The 23,505-nt window shown below is 40.6% G+C and overlaps 1 protein-coding gene across 1 annotated transcript in view; it reads right to left on the bottom strand.

Moving 5' to 3' along the window:
* Positions 1-23,505, bottom strand: part of MBNL3 (muscleblind like splicing regulator 3) — a 59,665-nt gene that overhangs the window by 7,294 nt on the left and 28,866 nt on the right. Inside the window, exons 2-5 of the mRNA XM_032428333.1 lie at positions 17,411-17,575; positions 4,873-5,064; positions 3,558-3,794; positions 359-404 (exon numbers count right to left, since the gene is read on the bottom strand). Of these exons, the coding sequence (XP_032284224.1) occupies positions 359-404; positions 3,558-3,794; positions 4,873-5,064; positions 17,411-17,575 (640 nt within the window). The remainder of the gene's footprint in view (positions 1-358; positions 405-3,557; positions 3,795-4,872; positions 5,065-17,410; positions 17,576-23,505) is intronic.

The raw sequence follows: 23,505 nt of genomic DNA, 5'->3' as shown, positions 1-23,505 counted from the left end.
AGCTGGGAAACTTTTTTTTTTTTTTTGAAGGGTGACCAGTGTCTTTTCAAGGGATACCTAAGAGTCAAGGAATTAGTTTGAGACTGAATCAAGTGAAACAATCATCAGAAGCAAAAACTAAGAAATGCTAAAAAGAAAAATGTCAACAGTTTTTCCTCGTTTGATTTCAAACCATTACTTTTAAGGAATCATAGAGACATTTGGTCTGAAAGACTGGCAGAGCAAGTCTAACAGCCTTGTTTTCTTTCCAACCCAAACACCTGTGCACAGTTCTCCATTAAAGCTCTTTGGCAGCTGGTGTGCGCTGTACCCATTCACAACATGGCTAGACTCGCGCGGCCCAGAGCCCTGTTCTCACCTGGAGGGATAAATGCCGGCTGCGGGAGCTGCAGGTTAGCCAGAGCCTGCTGGCAGTGGAAAACGCTGGGGTTAAAGACCGGAGTGGCACCATTGGTCTTTTCAAGTGCCGATCTCTTTGGTATCAGCTGAAGCATACCAGGCTGGAGGGCCTGTGAGGGAGGGAGGGATTAATAAATAGCACCAGAGAAAGTAAAAAATGTACTCAAAGCAAGCAGGCAGCAGTTAGATAAAGTGTGGCCCGGGAACCCTTCACCAGGACAGCCTATCCACTGAGCAATTGACTAGATGAGTACTTAATCCCAAACAGGAAATACACATACAGGGAAAAAAAAACCCTGATTTTCAACTTCACTCATCTAGGCCAATAAAAAGGGGCCTCCTCACTTGAGCAAGATGTGACCTCAAGCTTAACAGCAAATAATCATTTAAAATTAACATCTCGGGGATGTTCATCCATGAATCTATTACAATGAGATGAGTAGAAGCAACAGATAGAGCAGGAAAGGGATTTTGGCCAGCTAAAATTTCAACATGGATCTAGGAGATCAGTGGTGATGGTGATAAAACAGATGATACTGTAGCTCCATAAAACAAAATCTAAATTCTAGAAGGACTTCAGGTCCAAATCCATAACTGTGCTTCTCCCAACTAACGTGTGAGGGAAAAGCAAATTCTTTTCTTCCCCACCACCCGCCCCACCCAGATAACATAGACAGCAAAACGCGTGCAATTCTCATTTACAGGTGCTTGCTGTGCATTTCAGGATGTATCACTGGCTTCATTAAGTCCTTGTCAGGTTTAATTCTAAAATGCATTAGAATTTAAAATCCTTCTTTCATGTCTACACTTCTTTCAAAATCCCACTGTGCTTATAATACTCAAATTTGCTCCTGGATCAGATTCACTGGAGAAGTTTGACATGAGTTTTTACAATTATTTTTTTTTTGTCAGCAAATTACATGTGACTTAAAAAACATGTCCCAGTGACAAGAATTAGGCATGCTCCAAACTCTTAAGGAGACAGGAACACTCGTGTTGAGTGACTAGCATTCCACATGCCAAAAAGGGGGCAAGCCATGACCTCCTTTTTCCTGTGGATCACAAAGTCTAAAGGTATCTCTATTTTCCTTTAGGAACTAAATATTTACCCTTCGCGTCTTTTGCTTTTAAATGCATACAAACTGCTTTCAGTGAAGTCAAGGTGAGCTATGCACATGAACATGAAGAAGGTAAAAAAAAACAACAACAAAAAAACTTTTTTACAAAGCATTTCAACTCTGAATCTTTAAAAATACAGAAAGCTTACATTTCTTTCTTTTTTATGCCTAGCTTCTTTTATTTATTTTTTAAATTTATTTTTAAACTTTAAATTCAATTAACATATAATGTATTATTGGTTTCAGAGGTAGAGGTCAGTGATTCATCAGTCTTATATAAGGAGGGCTCATTCCATCATGTGCCCTCCTTAATGTCCATCACCCAGTTAGCCCATCCCTCCACGCTCCTCCCCTCCACCAACCCTCAGTTTGTTTTCTAGAGTTAACAGTCTCTAATGGTTTGTCTCCCTCTCTGATTTCGTCTTGTTTTATTTTTTCCTCTCTTCCCCTATGATCCTGTTTTGTTTCTTAAATTCCACATATGAGTGAGATCACATGATAATTGTCTTTCTCTGATTGACTTATTTCGCTTAGCATAATACCCTCTAGTTCCATCCACGTCGTTGCAAATGGCAAGATTTCATTTTTTTTTTGATGGCTGAGTAGTATTCCAGAAAGCTTACATTTCTTCAAGAAGCCTCCTTTATTTGATCTTACCTTGAACCAATTCTGGTGGCCAATCTGACCTTCCTGCTAAGATTCTGCTCTGATCAGTTACTCAGAAAGGAATTTTATATTGATATTCACAAGTACCAAATGAAGGCCTACCAGATAACAAATAGTTAACTCTCTACATGGAAATTTGGGGCTGACTTATATGTTTTCTACCAAACACAGCCAAGTCATGAGAAATGGACACATACATATGAAGGCCCCATGACTGAGCACGAACAGGTGTTCAATGGCATAAACAAGCCATTCCTTGTATATCTCAGGCATATGAGAACCTTTCTTTTTAGGGGGCCTACTGTATTCCTCCTCTCTATTATAGACCCACACTGCTCCTAAACTCTATGCCACCAACAGAAGTGATCAAAGAATTGGAGGTTTAAAATCTGCACTGAACATTTTGGAGACCTTGCTATTTCCATAGCTTAAAATCCCTTCATTCAAAAGAATTTAAGACCAAAACCACTTGGTGAAGTCTTTTTAAAATTCATCAACAGACTGATTTCCAGATCAAGGGAGAATTGGTGCTGTGTCCTTCCATCTATACTCCCTGGGAAAAGTTTGGAGAAATTTGGAGTACTTGCCTTAGAAAAAAGACACGAGAGCCCCACTCCTATGGAATAGGGACTGACTTATTTTGTGTAATGAAATTAGTGTTAAGTTCCAGTGATAGCAAGGTAGATTGCGACTCAATGTGAGGGAAACCTTCTTCACAAATAGGGATGTTTGAAAATAAATGCATCTCGTTTAGGAAGTGGTAAGTTCCTGTCATGGGCTTCGGGATCATGAGGTTTCCTCAGGGTTTGCTCCCTTATTAGGATTATTATACCCTATGACACGAGGAAAGGCCCACGTCAAAAAAGAAATTGCAAGTCGCTTATCAAAGTCACTGATAGCTATAACCAACTTAAGTAACCCTAATTCCTATTTCTCAACCCATCACACCGGAGTGCTGTGCGTATATTTTCCCGACCTCCTACCTTACTAGCACAGTGTCCATGAAGGTGGCTCACGGGGCCGAGAGGTAACTTTCTGCCTTTGTAGGTTATTAGGATTAGTCAGGCTATCAAAAACCACTCAAAAATAATTTCCTGTTTAAATTACATAATTTAGCCTTCCTCTAAAGATGGGGGAAAAAGCACGGTCAATGAAAATCGTTAGTAAAGCTTTGAAATGATTATCTTGACAAAATTTCAGTGAATGAAGCAGAATAAATAGGTTCTCTCTTTTCCAGCTTATAACCCTGGCTATTCAGAGTAAGATCCATTCATGACTATCCAAGATTATGGTTACAAGGATATTCGACAAGCTGGGGAATATACTATCATTTACCCCGCAACGGTCCACAACACCTGGTTCCTTCTTACTTACCATAGCGGCAGCAGCTGAATGGTTCATCTGGTGATGAGCTGCCCTGAGTTTGGCTTGCAAGTGTGCAGGAGGATGAAAGTACCGGCATTTCTCCCGGGTGCATCGCCCCTTGATGTAATCCATGCAGATCGTCACGGTATTATCACTTGCCTCAATCATGGAAACATCCGTGGGGTGAGCATAGCGACAATCGTTTACACCACGGGTACAATTTCCACGCTGGAATTCTCGGCAAACCTTAAATTAAAACAAAACAAAAACACACATCACATTGATGCCTGGAAGGTGATTAGCTTTTATTTATTTCGCCAGCAAATGCAAGAGCAGTAGTCTACATGATTTTGTCATCTATTTAGGAAAAATCTAAAAAGCTGAAGGATAAGGTAAATCCATATTCAGTGTGAGGTGTAAACACAGACATTTCTAGTCCAAGGGAAAAATACTCCGCTCCCTCCGAAGCAAAGTTGTCTGTTTTCCTTACTTTGAAATCAAAGTGCTTAAAAGTATTGTGGAAAACCACTTAATAATCTTCCAGTTAATTCACAGCCTGAAGTGTAATTAGCCAAATTTGCAAGAGGCGGTTGTTTTGCTTGACTCCAAGATGAGTCTTTATCACACAGCCATGCAGTTTTCCCCAGCAAAATCGTGGCTCACGACTGAGCTACGTGTACAATCAGATTCTATTACGATACACTGCCAGGCATTTAAGTCAGCCAATGACTTTGACTCTGTATGAAACGGACTAGCTATTTCTTTCAATCTGTGAAGCGTAACAAGGGAAGACTGAAGGACTTCCTTAAATCAAAACGCTGTTTGAAGTTTCTTTTAGATTGCCTTTTCATAGGCAGGGAGGATATTTCTTATCTAGTCCATCATTCTTAAGATGGAGAAAAAGGCTTAGATTCTATGATACTCGTTTCACATTCTGCATTCATAGAGAGTTAGTCTATTTTTTTTTCATCCCCCAGTTGGATTATTCTAGCAAGTTGAGACTCATTAACAATACAGTTCATTGCAGTCTGTCAAGCAGGAGCCTGGGGAAAAGGAACGTTCCCACCAGGTTTCCGGTTCCACAGCGAGTCTGGGGTTGGGCACGCTAAGACATTGACCTGTTGTACGACCGAATCAATGCACTTCACAGCAGGGTGCGACTGCAGTAGTAAAACCTTTACCGTTTTCTCGAGGTTGTACTCCATAAGCTAGAAACCCAGGTGCCCTTGTTTAAAGCATTCAAAACCCTGGGCTCCGAGAATGTTGCTTTGTGCATGCGGTTAATAGCTACCCTATAGGTATTTACATAGTTCTACACCAATACCTCCAGTTTATCCGAACGCATCGGTTTGGGACCAGCAGCTGCTGGCAATGCGAGAGGCGGGTTTCCAGAAACCAGAACAGGTGCATTCGGTACAAGTTCAGCGGGAACCAGGCCCATCCCAGGATGAGGTAAGTAAGGATTGAAAGCCATTGCAGGATTAGCTGCAAGTGACGGATTCATAGGAAAAGAAGTCTGTATGTTTAAAAGAGAAAAAAGGTATTAGAGGTAAGTAGATTCTTACTACTATTACACAAGGACACACTCTTTCAAAAAGCCTAAGTCATATCCAAATTTACCGATTGATTTTTAGTCTCATATTAATTACCACACAGGAGTTGCTTTAAACCAACAAATCTCATTGAGTAACAAATTTATTGGTAAACTGATCAAACCAGGCACACAATTTTGAGTCATGAATTAGCTACGTTAAGTCTCATTGATGGAATGTCTTTGAAATGCGTCTTCTCTTGCGCTTCTGTTTTTAAACTAAAAACCATGCCACGAACGATATCATATATACAGGCAATGTGCCTTGCAGGCCGACTTCAGGTTCTCCTGAAAGCCCCTTCGTTCCCCATTCCTTCTTCTTTCCTATTAGCACTGCCCGGCTCTAGCCTGCCGAAGTTCCCACCAACCCTATCAACAACTTACTTCTCTTTTGGGCCCACTATCCATTACGGAAGACAGCAAGGAGTGTGGAAGAAAGGGGTAGATTAAAGAAAAGTGAGAGTTCTAACAACTTCTTGCTGTCCACCCAAAATGAGATGCGTATGGTCATTTTTTTTTTTTTTTAAATTAGGGGTTCTACTTCACAAACGAATCTGACTTGCCCAGCCTCGTCTTTACCTAGGGGGCCAGATGATATCCACAGTCCAAAAGGGGCCCTAAAAAATGCTCCAAGGATCCCTGTTAGGCAGGAAGAAATAAGATGACAGGATTTTAAGGTGTATCAACTAGAGCACAGCTTGTAAAGGAAAGCAGGAGCAATGGAAAGGGCTCCCATGGGTTTTTCTATCTTGCGAAAGTCCCAATCTCAAAGAGCTTGATATATGTATTGCCTTTATTATCTGTAACCATGTAATTTATCAATTTATGTGTTATTTTCCAGCTTGTTCCAAAGTGGGCGTCTTTTCCTCTCAATGTGGTTCTAATTTCTTTGATAGTTCTCTTGTCTCCACTACAGTACCCCATTCTTAGTGAATGACTGATAGAATCAATGATAAAGTTTAAAAAGAAATGTAAGCACTGAACAAATTAAGGACAAACCACGGCTAAATGTGGTACATTTCTAGCAGGGACTCTATAAGGTTGTTAGTGCACTGACGTACACCTGGTGGAGTCTCACGGTGTGTTGCTAATGCTGTGAGTTCTCTCCTGCTTTCTTTTTATGTCTTTCGTTAAAGAATGAATCTTCTGCACCATCAAGCTGTACCCATACCTTCTGCTAAATCACACAAATAGGAACAGCTCTAAATGCAGGTAGAATGGGAGGCTGCGGAGTATGAAGTGAGGGGCTATATATATTCACCAACCCACCCCCTGGTCTGACTTGAGATTTTCACCTGCACACCTTCTCCATGAAGCCCATTAAAAAAAACCACATGCCGACTTGGAAGGAAGGGGCTTCCCGATTTGCACTGGACCATAGATGATTTTATCAAAGTAGCTAATTGGTGTATTAGGAAGGACAGAAAGAACTTGGACCCTCAACACTGGAAACACCAGGTACCTGGAAAGTTGATGGTGCAGTCAGGGAAGGTGCTTTAACGTTGGAGGACTAGCTGTCTAGGGCTGCCCCAGCCCAACGAGGCACTGTGATGTAAAGCTATAAGGGCATATCTCATCGAATGAGATACGAAGCTCCAGGAATTAGCTGATGTGATATTATTTTATAGAATGAGATGGAAATCTCTTGTTAACAACTACCCAGGCATGCTTCCATGATAAGACACGCTTTATCAACTTGAGGATTCATGGTTGTCTCAAAAATCAGCAAGAATCTCTCATGGTAAAACTCTGTATTTGAACCACACAATAGTACTCTGTTCTAATTCTCTTTTCTCTCTGACGTTCATAGTAAATTTCTCACTGAAGTCACCACACTATTTCTCCTGGATACGTTTTGCTTTTTGCCTTTTATAAATGTGAGAACCATTATTATGATTCTCTTTAAAAACTACTGAATTTTTTATTTATTTTTTTTTTTTTAAGATTTTATTTATTTTTTGACAGAGAGAGAGAGGGACAGCAAGAGAGGGAACACAAGCAAGGGGGAGTGGGAGAGGGAGAAGCAGGCTCCCCGCCAAGCAGGGAGCCCGATGTGGGGCTCGATCCCAGGACCCCGGGATCATGACCAGAGCCGAAGGCAGATGCTTAATGACTGAGCCACCCAGGAGCCCCCAAAACTACTGAATTTTTAAAAAAGATTTATTTATGTATTTGAGGGAGAGTGGGAGAGAGAGAGAAAACTCGAGCCGGGGGGAGGGGCAGAGGGAGAGAGAGAGAGAATCCTCAAGCAGACTCCCCGCTGAGCGCAGAGCCCGCCCTGGGGCTGGATCCCAGGACCCCAGGATCATGACCTGAGCTGAAGGCAGACGCTTAACTGACTGAGCCACCCGGGCTCCCCCTTATTTACTTTCAAATGGACATTTTTGGTTTTCCCACCACCACTTCTGCCCCAGGGTCACTATTCCATTTCATGAATTTGAACATTCAAGGGCTTAGCTTTGGCTAACAGCCACCTGTTAAGCAGCCTGCAAGCTCACACATTCAGTTTTAATAAGCAACTTTCATCCTGCCTATACCTCTACTGTAGTCCTTCATGTCAGTGGAGCTAACAAGAACCCACCTGTGGGGTAAAGAACCTTTTAAAGAGAAAAGTTCCTAGCAGGTTGAATCTGATTTCTACTTACAGCCTGAAACAGTCTGGACACTTAAAATATGTTTCAGATATTCACTTGAACCTAAATTATTTTTACTAAATATTTGAAAATATGAGGTTTTCCCTCTGAAAACCAGAGGTGTGGAATTTCAGCTTCCTCTGAGTCTTATAAAGCCAACAGGAATGGTGGAGACAACGGATTCATGAATAACCAGATCATCTAGACAATTATTTACCCCCAATGTCTCTAATAGTATTAGCTACTAGGTAGGAATTCCCAGGAGTGACTGCACGGTACCTAAAAGTCAGTGATTGTCTCTAGGATGGTGGCCCCTAATCTTCCTTAATCCTGGACTTCTTGGAAAGCTGTGGACTCTGGTCTATGGAACTTCCTCAGGAAGTTCAAAGCCCTCGCAGAATTCACCACTGGTGCAGGGCTCTGGATTATCCACTGTCTAAGAGCTTATGTTCTAGGGTAAGGATTGACAAACTCCAGCCCCTGAGCCAGACTTGGCCAGCCTGCTTTTGCATGGCCAGATGGTGAGAATGGTTTCTACATTTTTAAGGGGTTGAAAAAAAGTAAAAGAGGAATATTTCATAACACATGAAAAGTACATGAAATTCATATTTCAGCATCCCTAAATAAATTCCACTGTGCTCATCAGGAGACCTGTATTAACAAAAAGTTGTAGATAGTATCCTCAACTTTGCCTCTTGTCCCACGAAGCCTAAAATATTTACTATTTCGTCATTTACAGAAACCATTGCTGACCCTCATTTTAGAGGATGCTAAAGAGTAAAGCACTCCCATCAGTTTCTGGAGTAAAGCACTAATTTTATATGTGAATGTATAGAAATCTAATACTTATGGCAAGATTCTGCAAGTTGAAAAGATCTGGTGTTAGAAACCAATACTACAGTATTCACTAAAATATTTTTTAATTGAACTAAAATTAGGATTCTTAACTATTTCTTTATACAACAATAACTACACAGTGATTAAGAATGGGAAGACAGATGGACTCTTGTAAAGGTAAAAATTTAGGAGCCACCACATACTGGGTCTTAAAGGATTCTGAAACATCTTAATAAAAAACTATGCCTGAATGCCTGAAATAAGTATCTCTAGTTTACACATACATTTTAGGAATGTTAACTTATTATTTAAAATGGGTTATCCCGCAAACTAGTATAAAGAAATAGAAGGGAAATGCTATGCTAAAGCAATCTTTGTGTCTCCCCAACAGCTTAGATCTATTCATAGCTACTTCAGTAATATTCAAGGTCAGTTACAATTATTGTCGGATGAATGCAAAATACTTTAAGTCACTGAGGCTAATCCTGGCCTGAAGTCAACATAATTGAGGCCTTCTCTCTCTGAGCTCCTGTGTAGAGGTGGACGACCAAACATTTTCTTTTATAGGACGGCAAACATTTGGTAACCATTTGTTGACTCGATTTTAATACCAGAAAAATAACACTCCTAACTTTTACTAGCACTCATAATACCTACATTTTATTGCTCATTAACAAGCATTTATATAGTATAAAAGGAAGCTCCACTGTCACCATGTGAATTTCTGTCCTTAGATAATCCCCAAGCACACTGAAATGTATAATTTTCATTTCCCCCAGACTTGACTAACTTCACGTGGAGCTCAACTGAATAATCTTTGTTTCAGAGTTTTTGCTTGGTCATCTCCACACTCTCCGAGTGATGTTCTGCGGGGACTGAGGTGGCCAAAAGGCACATTGCAGGAGGCCCATGGAACCTCCAGACTGGTTAATTGGTCCCTTAATAATAGAGACTTAACTTTATAAACAGATGCAAGCTGATAGTGGTGTTTATGTTCTAACCATACTTGTTAATGAATAAGTCACTGTGGCCCAAGAGAGAGCTAGGAAAAAAATAAATAAATTCAAGGGTCAAAAGTGAAGAGTTGTCCTTATCTAGGTCTGGCTTTTCTGACCTTAATCACAGAAGTTTCCAAGTAAGAGGAAGCACTGAAGGTAGGCAGGCAGGCAAAGGATCAATAGATGACTGTGAGTGTGAAAGGTATAAAACATAGCGTGCAAGGGAGGACACATCAGGTTTGGATCTGCCCATATTTGGTAGAAGAGAAGCTGCAAAGTAGGCCAGCACTTACAACGGAGTGCCTAAACACAGATCTGCATAAGACCACATGGTCACTACAGGTAAGAATTTGGCAAGAGGGCAAATGACTTCTTCTTTAGATGGGCAAGGCAATTTTGACTGTTCCTGAAAAGTGAACAAGGACTGGCCTAAAAATTATTTGTTTGTGAACCACTGTGTAATAATAGCGACAATTAACTAGTATTCCACTAGGAAAGGAAAATCAAGTGTTACCCAGTTTTAACAAAGGGTACTGAACAAAATATGGAGGGGGGGGGTGACAAGAGCTGAGAAAAGCAAAGAAGCTGCAAGAAGCCTGCAGACTATAAACATTTCCATGTGAGTCCAGAATAAATGGGTGCTAAAGGTTATGATTATCAACAGTTCAACAAATCTCCACCACCACCACCACCACCAAAACAACACAAATCAAAGCAAAACCTTGCATGGCTAATAGATAACTCTACAGAGGAAAAAAAGAAAAGCCCTAAGCTATTAAAAAAAATACAGAAGATCAGGTAGAAATCAGAAATTAAGAGGATCACAAGAACATTAATTCACCATCTTACTATTGTTAGATCATACATTCCTTGAGGGTAGAGACGGTTTCTAGTTTATCTTTTTATCTACCTCTTAACTTCTTAAATGTCTGGCACAGAGTAGATGCTCAATAAATATTTACTGAGTTGAATGAAAAGCGATTCCTAAGCCATTGATTACTTTTAGGTTTACCAGTTAGAAAAATCCAATTCAAACATCACAGTACAAAAGAAACAATCAGGGATCAGAAGTGGTAGCACAGAGACTGAATAAATCCATCAGTTTTGCTGTCTGCTAAGGAAGACTTTAAGCAGAAGGCTGCTCCCAAACTATCTTTTCACATAGATGGGAAATACTAGATCAAACGGTACGAGACACAGGATAATTTATACACATGCATGTGCCCATCCAAGCATACACAAATATATGTGTGTGTACATTTCTATTGATTGATTGATTGATTGATTTTTGATTTATTTATTTGAGAGAGAGAGAGCACGAGTGGGGAGGGTAGGGGTAGAGGGAGAGGGAGAAGCAGACACCCGGTTAACAGGGAGCCTGAACATGGAACTCCATCCCAGGACCCTGAGATCATGACCTGAGCTGAAGGCAGACGCTTAACCGACTGAGCCACCCAGGTGCCTGTATGTGTGCATTTTTAAACTGGAGTGGCTAAATCATCAGTATCAGAAGGTATCCAATGCAGAGTTCTGAAAAAAAATGGCTTAATGATACTATAGACCAAAAGATGCAACTTCTTATTACAAAATGGGTGGTTCCAGGGGACTAGTGAATTGTTAATATGACTGGCATCCACAGAGTGGTTTAAGAGCAGAGACTAGCTAAAGAAGAGTTTAAAATGTTTAGTAGATGTGGGGCACCTGAGTGGCTCAGTTGGTTAAATGCCCAACTCTTGATTTTGGCTCAGGTCATGATCTCAGGGTTGTGGGATCGAGCCCCACATTGGGCTCCACATTCAGTGGGGAGTCTGCTTGAGATTCTCTCTCTCCCTCTCCCGCTGCCCCTCTCCCCCCAACCTTGCTCTTGTGTGCTCTCTCTCTCTAATAAATATATAAATCTTTAACAAAGTATTTAGTAGATGTATAAAGGATAGTAAGGCAAAATAGGATCGTTTAGGGGGAACCAGTTTAAGATTATGATCAGGTGCTGGGGGCAACCACAGGCTTTACACTAGGTCTCCTGATGGCCCTATTGAACTATATTGATCTGTGCAAGGGGATGTTTTTTTTTTTTTTAAGGTTTTATTTATTTGACAGTGAGATATAGCGAGAGAGGGAACACAAGCAGGGGGAGTGGGAGAGGGAGAAGCAGGCTTCCCGCGGAGCAGGGAGCCCGATGTGGGGCTCAATCCCAGGACCCTGGGATCATGACCTGAGCCGAAGGCAGATGCTTAACGACTGAGCCACCCAGGTGCCCCAAGGGGATGGTTTTGATAAGAAAAAAATCATCCCCGATAGGTGAGATTATCAAGTATTGATTTTGTTGATTGTTGCTATTGCTTTATCTTCCATCAGAAAAAAAGATTTTCACAGCCCTCCAAACTTCCTGCCTTTAATTCACTGGTGATCACCAAGTAGTTTTGAGGTATTTGGCTGTAGCTTAGACTATGATCAAGAACAAAGAAGCTAACGGGCCCACATGGTCTCATTAGCTCCAGGCACTAGCCAACGGAGCTAAGCAGCCCCAGAGGAGAAGGACACAAAATGGGCGGAGAGGAGATTACGTTGAATTTATCCCATGGGAATGTATGAGGGAGGTTAACAGGAGAATGTTGAGACTTGTTACTATCAGAGGAAAGGGGCATCATAAAAGATATCATGTACAAATGCTCTCTGTTTGGCTGCAAAATTGTAGCATTTCCATTTAACCTTTGAACAAACAAGGTTTCACACTGTGTATTAACAGAATTGGGGCAAGGCAGCAAACTTATGCTGGTGGGACTCATTTTGTTTGACTACAAAAGGAGCTTCAAGCTGTGTGACATACACAGCCTAGGGAAAGAACCTGAATAATGACTCTACTTTGGACCAGTAATTGCAATCAGGAGTGAATCTAGGATCTGTGGGGCCTGAAGTTTAGGCAGTTGGGTAGAGGAGGGGAGTCTTAAGAACAAAGAATACACAAATATATTTTGCAAACTTTACAAACACATGTAAACACATTGCTAGGGCTCCTCTCAGGGCCTTGGATGGAGACCATGCAAATGAGGGGCCCTGAGCTTTCACTAACCTCAAGGTAAGCCTACCTGTGGGCACAATTTGTTGAACAAATAAATAATGTTAGGCTTCAGTTGCCATATCTAAAAGTGAAATCTTGTCTAGCCTTTCAGCAAACATGGTAAAATCCAGAGGAATTTGGGGCTAGTTGCACTCTATACACTCCTATGGTGTGATTTGGTCAACCTCAGTCAATGATAATGACATGATAATGGCAGTCCTAATTATATTAAGAGCATATTAACCTGATAAATACATAATGCCTGTCATCACCAACTTACATATTTTGCAAAAATCACTTTACAAAACATGTAGATGTAAGCACGTTGAGATGAAAGAACAAAATGTCATCATTTATCATTTCGAGAGTAGATAAACTGCAAAATCCTCTGAAGAACCTTCATTAAAATACATTGTAATTTCTGTACTGACCATGAGACTGGTCATCTGGAATACAGACATGGTTTCCTTTTCCATTAAATCTACAAAATGGCTTGCCCACCTTTTATCATGATAAGTTTTATTTATTTTTTCAAAGATTTTATTTATTTATTTTGAGAGAGAGAGAGCACGAGTGAGGGGAAAGGGCAGAGGAAGAGGGAGAAGCAGACTCCCCACTGAGCAGGGAACCCCCCAACATGGGGCTGGATTCCAGGACCCCAGGATCATGATCTGAGCCAAAGGCAGACCCTTCACTGACTGAGCCACCCAGGCGCCCCTCATGATAACTTTTAATAAAAGAGCCATGACAATAGGGAGATAGCAGATACTTCAGCCAATGAAGTTAGCTTTGTGTGTGAACCATATGAACTATAGGTGAACTGTGTGAACTAGAAAACCTGTAACTCTGATGTGAATCGGCAAAATGTAGAATGTATCATGGTTAGGGAAGGATGCTATCCTTTGTCTTTAACTACTGAATCATTTAAGTACTTAACATTTTCAAAAATGAAAAAGTAAATAAATTATTTTGCAACTCTGCTTCTTTTCGCTTAAAACTGTTGCAGTCCAAAGTTTCGTGGAATAATACAACACCTTATAGCTCCTATTTAATTAAAAAAGAAAAGCATTCAAAACGCTGGTCTCCAGATACTGTTCCTTGTCAGTGTATCTCCCTTCCTCCTAGCTACTGGAAATTCCTATTTTTTCCCCTTTTGGTTCTGAGGTGCTACCTCACCTTCATTCCTTGCTATATTAATGTCAGATAAACATATGAGCTTGTTTATGGGAAATGTATTTGGTACACAGAATTACAGAAATGATGTAAAAAGGTGGGGAGGGTTCAGACAGACATCAGATGATACTATTTGCAATAAAGGACAAGTCTGGAGTGGAACCCATTTTGATAGCCTCTGTCATTTGAAACACCCTAACTTGGCCACAGGAATGAAGGCCACGAAAAACATATAGCAGACCAGGGGACTTGGCACACCCCAATGGCTGAACCAATAACCTCTATATAAATCATCAGGTGAATACACTTGACTGGGTCAGTCAAGTACACCTGCGTGTAAAGAACTGTTTCCATGTGCATCACCACATTCAAAGAGAGAAACTAATGGGGTTTACTAGACATGGATAGGTATAGATTATGCAAAATGTCTAAATCAGAAATGTTTTTAATAGATTTATGACACCATATCACCTTTATATATGCATACATTACATCCACCAATGAGAATCCTTCCTCCTGTAATGAAAATTCCTGGTTGTGAAACTCAAATTTAAAAACATTAGTTTGCCTGAGAGCGATACAGTGTGTCTGATTTCCCTGAAATTCTTCTACAGGGTTCCTGTTTGCCTCCTAATTATGCCAGGGGGAGTTCTTAAACATGATTTTTTTTTTCTTTGCTGTGAACATCAGAAACTATCTCTTAACTGCATCAAAAAACACTGGAGAGTCACGCCCCTTGTCTCACTTGCTAAACTTCCTTAATAAAGCTAGCAAAAGCTTTCAGGGGTGGAATTTTATACTAGCAAATGTCAATTCAGACCTGTTAAATACAGTGAACAAACTTGCCTGCTATGGCAAGCATTCCACCCAAATTGACTAGGTGTGGCTTTTATTCATTGTTCAGTCACACTGAACAGAATCTGTTCTGAAGCTACCATCCCATTTAGGTTGACATTCTCTTTATCTGGGGCTTATAATAAGCAAACCATACTCAATTTTCCGAAAGCAGATGTGCTCTCTTGGTATCCTAGAAACGGATGAAAGTATGCTTTGTGGAAAGACCTGAAGTTCAAGCCAGTGATACCAAATGGGGCTTAATATGCAACCATACAAATATCAGGATTGGAAGTTTAAACAAAAGCTTGACTAGCCTAGGGAGAAGAATCAGATTATCAGGGTGGTGGGGGGTTAAAAGGGATAGAGAGTTATTTGGGGAGCGTAGGTACCAGAAATATCAAGTAAAATCATATGTTACTTCTATGGTAATATCAAGACCCATAATAAAGAACATTTCTTTCAAATCAGACTGGTAAATGTCACTTAAAATTGCTCACACTAGTGCAATTACAACACGCCTACAAACCTTTCTAGACCACAAAATAGGATCATATCAATCATCTTGGGGTTAGTTTTTTGTATACATAATAACTGCAGAAATTAATCTTTTATCAGTTTATCACATCACAACAGCTATTGTTAAATAATCTACAAGGTAGAAAAGCAATTTCCAATTGTTCCCTGGGGTCTTCTAAGTAATGTCTTGTATCTTACGATATGCAATAAAATAAATTGTACTCCTGTGAGTCATATCAGTCATATTCTGCAGCCTGAAATCTGAAATTACCCTCATGGAAGAAAAAAAAGGGAAATGTATTCTTTTATAGAAAGCATGGAGAATTCAATTAGAAAGCACAAGAGGCTGGAGAACTCAATGGATCTCTTATTGGACTCTAAAAAAAGCCACTCCCTAGTCTCCAGGGTGAGCCAGCATGATCAATAATGCATGAATGGTGGAGACGGGGAACGGAAAGACTCTCCTGGAGGCTGAATAGAAGATGAATAGTCTGCCTTCTGCCTTTACCCCTACTTTATCCCAGGCCTTGCTCTCTGATTCCCTGAAACCGGGCATTTGATTGATGCCCCAATGCTGTCTCTTGACCTAAGAAAAAAAACACATGCTGGGCTCAGGTGTGTAATACAATCTGGCCCCTATTCTTTGCTCAGTCTGAAATTGGGAGATCCACGAGAGGCCAAGAGCAGTATTAATGGTGGGTGAAAAGCTCCCTTGCTTTATTCCCCTACTACTCACATTTTCTGGACTCACCACACACATTCACTTCTCTGTGGTTTTGTTCATACTATTCCCAGAATCTAGAACACCTTCTCTTCCTTACCCATTTAGAAATAGGGAGGAACTAAAATACTTCAGTGTGTGAAAGCTAACGAAAGAGTTTGAAGAAGGAGTTCAACCATATGACCTTCTGGGAGCTAATTTATCAATGTAACTAATCAGCTGAGTTCCAAGGCAAATGTTTTTGGCAAACTACTAGTACGGGCGATGCTAAACAAACAAGTAAATAACTTTACTTAAAGCTGTCTGGACCTTCTGGAAAAAGAGGATCATGGTGCAAAATTTCAGTGACTCATCAAGGCCCCTACCACCTGTTTTGTGCACTAACTATAAAGATGTACCAGTGAAGGGGTTGCCCTGTCCACACGGATTTCCTTGAATTCTGAGAATCGATTTTATAATGAAATAGGCTTTGCTGAGAGCACATTTTCATGAAAAGCTATATGGTCTTTAGCTTTCAGTGAGTTTATTACACAGTCACTGACCAAATGGGTAACAGATGAAGACAACATACCCCTTTCCAATTAGTATCTAGATAATGAAAGGTCTAAGACTAAATTGCAACTTTATATTATAAGGTATCAGGACAAGATGAATTCTCAATAGGACAAAATTACTTTTTAAAGGATCCATTTCAACTCACTGATCCATAAAAATACCAGACGCTGGTCTAGAATGGCAGCATAATCTTTTTAATTCCTGCAAAAGCGAACTCTGTGGCTGGGTTAAGTTAAACCACCACCAAATATCTGGCCAGGATTCCTCAAGAATATCAAGGTCATGGGAAACAGGGAAAGACTGAGAATCGGTCGCAGACCAGATGAGAGAAGGGAGACAGGAGCCAAATAAATGCACCGTGGTACCCTGGATTCGACACTGGAACAGCAAGACGACCCTAATGGAACAGCTAATAAAGTCTGAATAAAATCTGGAGTTTAATTAATAGCAATGTGTAAAATGTCAGTTTCTTCATTTTGACAAATATGCCATAAGAAATTAACAGGGGGGAACTGGGTGAGGGGTAATATGGGAACTCTCTGTACTGTCTTTGCCAACTTTTCCTTCAACCTATAATTATTTCAAAATAAAAAGCCCATTAAAAAGTAACAAAACTGCCATGAAAGAGCCAGGAAATTTGTTTGGATTAATATCCTAGCATTCAACGGTTTACCTGTAATAACAATCAGACCTCCGCCTCATCTTAAAATGCCCCTGCTCCTTTATTAATATTCTTCTATAAACTGAATTCATGGTAAATGCAACCCAGGTGTTAAACCCAACACACCCGAATGCTCCCCTCACGCGCACAACAGCTTCGTGGCGTCAATTAACACATTAGCAGGCATCCTACATCCTTCTGTAACTTAAGTTCCCGAAAGCCCGGCAAGGGCTTATTCTTAAAAAAAAAAAGCAGTTTTTCAGAGACATAGCTGTGACTTACAAGCGATGACATGTGAGCATTCTGGAGCATAAACTGCATTTGCTGGGCGAACATGGCTGCGGCAGTCTTTTGTTGGATCAGATTGTTGCGTCCATTAATTTCCAGCTGAGTTTTTAAGTGTGGAGGAGGGTGAAGGTACTTGCAGTTCTCTCTAGCGCACCGACCCTGAAAATAAAAAATTAGATGAATGCGCATTGGTATTTCTAAAAATCTGGCAACAAAATAATGAAAGTTTATGCAGTTCCAAGCATGTGCGGAGTACTGTAATAAGTACTTTGCACCAATTAACTTACTTAGTCTTCGTACCAACCCTCTAAGATTGAGACCCTCGTAATCTTCACCTTCCAGATGAAGAAACTGAGACTAAGAAATTTACGCAGCTATAAAGTGACAAAACCTGAACTAAAACCCAGTTGGTCTGATTCCAGAACTCATTCTCTTAGCCACTCGGCTCTGCCCTACTTTGATATGCATCAAATTATGTTTAAAACATAAAATATTAAAGGGCACGTGGGTGGCGCAGTCGGTTAAGTGCCCAACTCTTGGTTTCTCCTCAGGTCCTGATCTCGGGGCTGTGGGACTCCGCGCTCAGCAGGGAGTCTGCTTGAGATTTTTTTCTCCCTCTCTCTCTGCCCCCGCCCCACCGCCGCTCTCTTTCTCCTCTCTCTCAATAAATAAATCTTTTAAAAAAAAAACCCATAAAATATTAGGAATACTGATACCCTCATAATGTTACAGATTTAAATAAAAAATTTCCGACATGAGATGTAAAATCATGCATGTTAAATAAGATTCAGGATTTGGATCTGCATATAGAAACTATTAAGAAAATGGAGGGAAAATGTTAGATACACATAAATATACCTGATAAATTTTAGATCCATTTTTCTGGACAATTTTAAAGTTCTTTTTCCTGAGTCCATACAATGTGAGAAACATCCTGAAATCCCCTGATGTTCTGTTTATCAGAGAGTAAATCTTTATACCTGGCAGTCATGTTCTTTAGGTTCTGGAGGCAATGGTCCTAGATCACTTGGATAATTGAGACCAAAGTGTATTTTGGAGTCTCGGCTCTTTCAATGTTTTATTGATGGTTTACGCACTTCCAGACAGGATAATATGTCAGTCCTGGGCAATCAAATATGCCTTTGGTGTTGCCTAAATGCTGACATGGCTGCTAATTATGGTGTCTACTACGTGGTACCAAAGGACGTCACTGGACAGAGATTTATCACAATGTCAAATGTGACCTGTTGTTGTGTTTGTTTAACTCATGAGCACTATACAAAGAGGCTACTGAATCTCTCATTCATATGACCAGGCCCCACATAATCCTTTTCAGACAAGCACAACTGCAGGCAATTCTTTTTTTCCCACTGATGCTAAAATTCTTTACAGTGCATGAGCTTATTGGAGAAAGTGGTGGAGAAAAAAAGCAGCTTTTTAAGGGGGGTTACCCAAGAGTGTAAGCTGCTAGGCCACCCGAATCCGCAGGAGAAATGGGTTAGTTCATCAAGCGTTTTTAACACATGCTATGAATTGGCCTTACTTCAGAGGGCTAAACTGTTCACAATCACTCCTCCACACTGAGTTATCTGGTCATTAAAGCATTCCTATAATTTGACTGTGAATCAAGGTGTGTCCTTCAAACCTTTAGAGAGCTACATTTAATGCAAACCCAGATGCACGGCAAGAAGCTGAGTATAACTTAGAACACAGCTTGAGAAATCAGAGCCGCTATTTTTTCTGTCGGTTTTGTCCCTTCGTTTCTCCCGATGATCCATTTAATTTTAACCAAATTAAATGATTTAGAAAATCAAATCAGATCTTACTTTCCACATACCTTTACATTCCTCTGCATATCCTGGAAAAGGAAGAATTTATTGGTAGGAAGAGTTGAGAATGGTATTGACCCAGTCGTTCTGATTTCATAAAAGTAGCTTAGGAATGGCTACATCATTTCAGCACATATAAGGACTGTCAGGAAATCCTTCTATGTGCTCAAAAACACAGTAATGGAGGGGTGCCCCCCCCACTAATGCGCCTCCTATGAGAAAACATAAGCTTCATTTTACACCTACCACAGCCTGCACTGAAGCAAAGTCACAAGGATTTTAGTCCCTAGGTTCTCCACCCTCCACCCAGTGTAACGGAGGTTCTCTGGCTCAGAATTAACAGCCCCGAGGGGAGCACTGATGCTTGGTGGCATCCACAGCCAAGCATGCTAGTTTATACTTGGGGGTTTCTCTCCCTCCTCCCACACCCTAACATTAAGATTTCCCCAAGGTTCAGTCCTAAATCCTCTGAGCTCCTCTCTAATCTCTCTTCCCTGGAGAAATGAAGTTCTTGTAAAGTTTCATCTATCACCGCACTGGCTCAGATCATAAATCTCAGTCTCTACCTCTGCTCCCTCTTTGGAATTCCAGTGCTTTTCATCACTAACTGCAGCTGCATTTGTAGATCCTGCCCCCTAACCAGGTCTAAATAACTTACTCCTGACCTTCCTTCTCCGTAGACGATTTTTCCTCTTCCTGCACCATCCCCATTGAGGACCACTGCTCTGATTCCCATGCTTTGGGACAGTTACATAGCGGCAGTGAAAAAAAGAAAGAAGGCACCTGCTGAGCAGGATTGCCTTAGGATTGCAAACCCACCTTGATAGCTTTTCCAGACGAGTGGCAAACACAACCATAGACGTTTACACAGAACACAGTTTGTAACCCCTTCCAAAAAAGCTTTATAATGAGGGCTCTCTCTTATATTCAGGAGTGCCAAACAATAGATCAGTTTAAACAATAGAAAGAAAAGGAATACATTAGGATTTTTACCATTGTTACAGTTTAGAGTTTTAACATCATTTACATTGAATGCAATCAGTGAGGGTGGGGAGGAAGAAAGGGAGGGAGAGAACACTGTGTATTTGGCACATTTCCTGCCAATCTACAGATAAAGAATTACTGCTTGCCTTTGTGCTTTTCTATTACTGTCCTTTCCATATAATAACTTTTCTTAAGCTTTGTCTTGGAAAACTAAAGACATTTGTACAAAGCAAAAACAGTACACAGAAATAGAAAAAAAAAAGAGAATTACACTTTAATAATTACATCAGGTTGGGCTGTAAAACTAAAGTATGGAATATGAAGCCCCATAAGGCTTAAAAACAACTTATTCGTCTTAGTTATGAGATTTTACTTGATTTATAAAGCATTCTCTTTTGAATGACAGAATCCATAATTTACTTCTATAACAATGCAAATGCATAGCAATACTACCTTACCAGAGACTGCTGCTTGTGTTAAAGGAACCTTATAAAAGACAAAAAAAAAAAAATCTGCGTTTTTCTATCCAAACAATAGATGACGAGACCAAATAATGCAATATCGATGTTATCTGTGGAACACAATATTTCAAAAGAAAACCAAGCCTCTTAAGTTTTTTCAAAATGACTTTGGAACTCAGGATAACATATTTATATGCACAACACTCGGTGATAACAAAGCTCTTCTGTATAGTACTCATTCTTCAAGAGGCCCGAACTTAATTATAGGCCAAAATACTTTAATTGGAGCTTGGAGTTGAGGGGGTAAACTTCGTTTTTGACATTTGCTAACATTCGCTTTTGGTCCTTGTAGGGGATCAAGGCTTTGGTAAACAGGTGGGGATGGGTTGGGGTGGAGGCAGGGGAGGGACTGCCCAGCACAGTATGTAATTACCCATTGTTCTTGGCCTTTGGAAAACTAACGACTAGAAAAGTTCCAGTGTTTTTCTTAGACCAGCTAAGCACTTTGAATGGGTCACAAGATATCCTATCACACTGGGTCTGTAACAGCCCAGAAACTATCTTGGTCTGAAAAAAAATCACCCCTCAGGTTTCCCAAGCCACATCAAAGGTGTCTCAAGTCCTCCTTGTAGACCCACAGGTTCAGAGTTGCCATGAGCTCAGTGGACCATGTCAAAAAGGACTCTACAAGTCTCATACCTTTGACAGTTGCCAACCACCAGCAGAGCTGGCTCTATCCGGAAAACAGCAGCTAAGGCTAGTCAAGACAAAGAACTCTCTATGGGGGGCACAGCCGGTTAGGCTTCCGACTCTTGGTTTCGGCTCTGGTCGTGGTCTCGGGCTCGTGGGCTCATGGGGTTGAGCCCCACATCAGGCTCCACGCTCAGCAAGGAGTCTGCTTGGATTCTCTCTCTCTCTCTCTCTCTCTCCCTCTGCCCCTCCCCCACCCCATGCGCACGCGTGCTCTCACTCTCTCTAAAATAAATAATCTTAAAAAAAAAAAAAGACAAAGAACTCTCTCTCTGCTTCCCCCTACATATACACGGAGAATTAAAGAAGCATCGCAGAGATTAGCAAGCAAGTTCATGTATGCTTGCCTGAATTTCACTTCTTTTCCATTTCCTTTGGCCTTAAAAACAAATCATTCTCATCTGGCCTTTCACTATGTTCCTGAGTTAAGAAAATAGCGAAGTGATTCAATAGGAAAGTGGTTCTTGGCTGAAATAAGAGCCACTACACCCATGAATCTTCCAGTTCCCCCTTCCCAGCTACTCGCTTTGAAATTGCACCCAAAAAGCAGCAGGGGGAGAAAATGGTCAATGAAACTTCTGAAATACATCTGCATCAAAAAGTTGATGACAGACAAAGGAAAAAGTTACCAAGCATTTGTAAAACCTCCACAATTCAATCTATTTCCTTTTTCCTACCTTCAGGCTTTTGACAAATGAGTACAAAGCCTTTGACGGAGAGAGAAAAGTAGCATTGTAGAGATTCAAATCCCACCTAAGTCTTGGGAGTTATGAGAGTGAGTCTGTCAGATCCAAGATTTCCCATGCACTTGGTGGTAGAAAAACCCTGTGAAATGTACTTTTTTATGTTCCTAAGAGAAAGCTCTACCATCCATCAGAATAAGAAAAGGACCCTAGGAAGCTGAAAATTACCCTTTGTCAGTCACAGTATCTTAACAGAAACAGCTGTTTGCAGAATGACTGGCTTCTTCAAATACATTTGGAATTATGGGTGGGGGGGTGGTAGTGGGGGAACCCCTCCCCTCAAATATAATGATAACTGGGTTACCTTTTCAAAGACACCTCACAGCTCTGCTAGGCGACCAAGAGTTAAGGTGAAATGTTAAATAAAGGCAACGAACAGATGATTTGTTCTACGAAACAAATTATGTTATTTCATTTTAATGATCGTGTGTTAAATGAAAAATCCTATTGATCACAGTGCCCTACTGACACATACTTACATGCATAGACACGGCTGCTCAGAGGAAGTAACAGTTATTCGAGAATTACAAATCACACATCTGGGAGGTTGCCTGGTTCCTACCACCATCAAGACCTATTTAAAGGCTAGGAACAATCTAAAGGAGCTAAAAGTGAGGGGACGTCAACATAAATGGAGTATTAGCCAGACGTCAGCATACTAATGGCTAATTTCCCACTTTCTTCCTCTTAGGGTTCTGTCTTTCTAAAAATGGTTATAATCTGCATCATTTTCTCCTCCAACATTAGACCATCTATGAACATTGATAAATATGCATAAAGAGCATCCTTAAATCTTACATAAAACTTGTAATTTAAATTTGGGATGCAGACAAGAAATCTTTTTTTTTTTAAAGTCTTTAATAAACCATTTTCTGAAAATATTGAAGGCAAGATTAACGAGGCTGAACATAGACCCCTATAGAGAGGGCCAGCCAAGCACACACCACACCCCCCTCACTACAGTCAGCTCTGCATCTCATTTCCTTACGCTACTGAACTCTGCTTTCTTGACATCCCATTTATGCACATACTGGGCAATGACTTTGGCGCAAACCAGACACCAAGTCTGAATTCAGGTAAGAAGCTGGGAGGAGGGCAGAAGAATTTTCTTGCCTATTTGCCTCAAGAAAGCTTTCAAATGGTGACCTCCAAAAAGATGAAGGGAGTAGGGCTCAGCGATGATGATTTGTTCTGAAACAGTCCACTACGATAGCTTGATTACCAGCTTGTAACATTTAGGGCTGAACCGGATTTTAAGGAACATCTCGTGTGCCTTTATCTTCCTGAGAAAGTAAAGACCAAAGAAGTGAGAGGACTTGTCC

The sequence above is a fragment of the Phoca vitulina genome, unplaced genomic scaffold (assembly GCF_004348235.1).
Source record: "Phoca vitulina isolate PV1807 unplaced genomic scaffold, GSC_HSeal_1.0 scaffold39, whole genome shotgun sequence".
NCBI classification, from domain to species: Eukaryota; Metazoa; Chordata; class Mammalia; order Carnivora; family Phocidae; genus Phoca; species Phoca vitulina.
Note: the sequence above shows the minus strand (reverse complement) of the source record. Positions and strands in the feature narration are given on the sequence as shown.